The 3,924-nt window shown below is 39.3% G+C and overlaps 1 protein-coding gene across 4 annotated transcripts in view; it reads left to right on the top strand.

Annotated features, from left to right (window-relative positions):
- Positions 1 to 3,625, top strand: part of LOC109311832 (carbon catabolite-derepressing protein kinase-like) — a 37,969-nt gene extending 34,344 nt beyond the window's left edge. For all 4 annotated transcript variants that reach the window (XM_019537694.1, XM_019537695.1, XM_019537697.1 and 1 more), the window contains one exon: positions 2,015 to 3,625. In XM_019537694.1, coding sequence (XP_019393239.1) covers positions 2,015 to 2,772 — 758 coding nt within the window. In that variant the 3' untranslated portion in view covers positions 2,773 to 3,625. The remainder of the gene's footprint in view (positions 1 to 2,014) is intronic.
- Positions 3,626 to 3,924: the final 299 nt, after the last annotated feature.

Raw genomic sequence — 3,924 nt, forward strand, 5'->3', positions numbered from 1 at the left:
TATTTGTCATCAAAGTCGTGGCGGGCGAGATTCTGAGGGTGCTGAGTTCACCCTAACGTGACGGTAGGGGGCGCTAGGGAGTTCACGGCCGCACACCTGGGTTAAAACAGTTTATCCCATGACAAAGTGCAGTTGTTCAGATGCCCGTGTCCACTTTCCTATGATAAATCCTAAAAAGTTTCATAGGATAAGAAGTACTGACAGTTTATCCTGGGACATCACAAAACACTCCTGAGTGGCTTTCTTGGAACTGCATGAATCAATGGCTGAAAAGTGTCAGTGCATTCAGCTGCTTGCCAAATCTTGGTTAGAAGGACAATGTGCATACAAGCCAATCCTGGGATATTTCTGTTCCAGGATAAATGCCAGCACAACTTGTCCAGGAACAAATGTAATGCTCCTAGCCTTCCAGTACAGTTTTCACTAGAAAGACCTTCAGCATTTCATTATGTCCCTGTCCTATCTCTTTCATCAAAAAGTATTTTTGTTGTCACTGGGGGGTGTAAAAGTATGTGTTCCAAAATTTAAGTCAGTGTAAAGGAGATTAGGTGTTATTGCTGCATTCACCAGGAGCAAGAGAAGCATATCCATTGGATCAACGTGGGACTCAGAAATGTAGAATGAGATGGGAAAACAAAGTTTTCCAGTACGAACCCTCCTCTGTGATAAACAGGCAATTCGTTGTGCAAACAGTCAAATAGAAGGCAATAGATGAACACTGATAAACCAAAGAGAAGGTGAAACTACAAACTTCTTGCCTTCACACCTTATGAAAATCCTTTTCAATTTTACTGATCACTTGACCTTTGCACAAGGGGAAAAAAAAGCTGCACATGTGTATCTAACCCAGGCGTATCAAACACAATGGCCCGCAGGCTGGATCCAGCCTACAGTGCTGTCGTCTGGCCCATGAGGGGCCAGGGATTTGGGCCAGGGCCCACTGCTGAAATCCAGGGTACAAAGATGTGTTTCAGAGCTGGGGATGAGCAATGGCTGCATTACCCCTGTGGCTTCCTGATGCCATTCACCCTACTGCTGCTGCTGAGTCCAGATCCAGCACACATGGAGTCCCACACTCCAAATCTGGCCTAGGGAGCTGGGTGAGTCTGACACCCTGATTTAACCCAATTTACACTGGAGATACTGAATACATATAATTGTCAGTGATAAGTCATAATCCAAGTCATTTCCTTTGCTTGCCTGATCAATCTTAGTAAGAAGGATTGTGCTGGTACCTTCATAGTCTGTAACAGTCCAAACGCTAACTATTCTACAGGAAAAATAAGACAAAAATGACACTGGATTTTAAGGATGAATACAGGGATGGTGCTAATCACAATTCAACTGATTTCCATTGCCATGCCCCAAGTCAGACAGTTAATATTTTATATTCCCTGCACACCAATGTAAAAAATTTCTCAAAGTTCAGGGAAAGGGATAATCTGGTATATAAAAAAATCAAATTCTGTTCTAGCCATCCCACACCTAAAAATTTTTAGATTTATAGTGTCTGTAATACATGTTGTGTAATAATCCAAATGACCTAACACAATAAAAAGATACCTAGGCAGCCTTATGCCAAGATGCTCACTTTTATTTTCCATCACTGCAACCTCAGCTTCCTGATCATTTGGATAAGAGCTGTGCAATGCAGTCACTGATATTGAGCTACTCATATGTAATAATTCACTTTATACATAGGCATACATTTTCTAATCATTTTGAATGTTTCTGTTTTTGTATGGCTGACTTAAAACACTTGAAAGGGGATAAGTTTTTAAGCAATGCTACCCATTTACCCTCTGAAAACAGGCCCTTTCAAGGCGTCTGAAGTTGGGCACCAAATTACCAGCTGTTTTTTGTATGTATATGTTTATAATTTTGAAAGTGCTCAACCTCAGGTCAAACTGATTTTTTCAGTCACAAGATGAGGCTCTTTTAGAAATAATTTGTTACTTTATTGAAACTACCATTTCAGCATGAACTAATCTGATTCATTTTACCTTCCATTTAGTTTCCAAGTTTGCAGACAGAGAACTGGTTCACCTTGAGCCTCCTAAGTCACCAAATCAAAATGGTTTATGTGACCCAATAAAGCAGCCACCTGTGTCTCTGCAAGAGAATGTGGATGATTCTGAAGAGTTAACTGAAGTCAGGGAAGCCAGTCTTCCTGAGAAACTACCCCCTGCATTAGTACAGAATCAAGCACATTCTGCAAACCACCAGGTTCAAAGGTCCACAACGTCATCTACAAGTAGAGTCACACCACGATCTCTAACAGAGAATAGACTAGTAGGCTGGAGCACCGTGCCCCATCAGGACACAAAATTTAAAGACCTTCTGAAAGCAGTGGATGACAACATTCCAACCCCAACATGGCGACACCCAGGAAAAGAAAGTCCTAATCGATTAATGATTAAATCTCCACAGCTTTCCCCTTTACCCAGGCTGAGACAAGCTGCCCTGCGAGACACCATAATTAAAAAGTTTTCCTGGATGAGATCATCACCGCAAACAAGTGATCCCCCTCCTTTTCTGATCAATGCTTCCAAACCTCCAATTTTCCCTATGCCTCAACAACAAACATTTATGGTAAGAAGTTTGAGGCAATCAAAAGAAAACCCGAGCAACTTGCTTAACACAAATAAGAGAAACTTGGTCCAACTCAAGAATACGCATAAAACTACAGATCTGAATCTTCCAGTATTATCTCCACCTTATCAAACTAAAGCAGAAAAAAAGTCAGAGATTTTTAGGTTAGATCTTGCATAAATAAAACACATGCACAGCAGCATTAGAAAATGAAAGGGAGTGCTATGATTAAGAGAAAGTGGAGCCAAATCTTGAAAATAGCAAGAGCTATAAACTTTCCATAAGGTATAAAGCTTTTAAGTGCAGTGTCACAAGGCTCTTTGCAAGACTTGCAGAAAGTATCAAAGGTGTAGAAAATGAGATGCTGTCATGAAGAACACCTATCTGATAAATTCAGGCCCAAAAATTGAGAACATGGGCAAAATATATGGTTTTGAATTTTGCTATTGACGTACATATTTTGATGCAAGCTGTGGATGATTTTGTTAATGCATGACATGCAGAAAAAAAAACTATTGAGTCCATTTCTTTCTCCTACTTGACTACAATGCAAATGTAAATGGACAGCTAAAGTGATGAAAGATTTCAAAAACATCTGCCTTAACAGACTAAAGATATTGCTAAACCAGGCAAGGAATTTTTTGCTTTTATCTATGGAATATTTAGTCATTAATCTTTTAATTTCACTGTCTCCTGGAATTGACAGAAAGCCAAGGTTTTTGCATTTATAATTCAGTGAGTAATGACTGCACACTGGAAGACAGAAGATAAAATTTGTCCCTAAATATTGAAAACATTCTTTTGTTTAGATTTACTATATTTTTTCTTTTTATCAGACTTTGAGCCCATTTTTGTTCTCATGCCAGTTTTATAACAGCTACCTCCTTGCAGTTGTGTGGATTTAATTTTGATTGACACATGTGAGAGGAAAATCAGTCCCTTCCTATTTCTAGCTTTGAAATCAATGTTAATACCTCTCACATGGATAAGTAAAAGATGACAACAGACTTATAAATTTGTATTTGGAATGAACTGGGTGACATCTTATTGAGATTTACCATCCCCTATTTCTACGAACAAATTTATGGTAGCCAGTGTTGATGGCCATACAGAAAAAAACCTGTAAGTCTTGGGCAGCAGATAATGAAAAGGAAGGACTTTGACTTTTAACTACTTTATTCAGGGGTTCAGGGATACAAAAAGGCTGGCCGCTTACAAAGCAAAAAACAAACAAATTACTATCAAACCAAGAACACCATGTCATTGCCTTCATCACATCACACCGTGACAGACACCTTCGTTACATTCCAAGTTGTGTCTTACATGCTAGTT

This window comes from Crocodylus porosus, unplaced genomic scaffold, assembly GCF_001723895.1.
Source record: "Crocodylus porosus isolate Cpor-Errol unplaced genomic scaffold, CroPor_comp1, whole genome shotgun sequence".
Classification (NCBI taxonomy): domain Eukaryota; kingdom Metazoa; phylum Chordata; order Crocodylia; family Crocodylidae; genus Crocodylus; species Crocodylus porosus.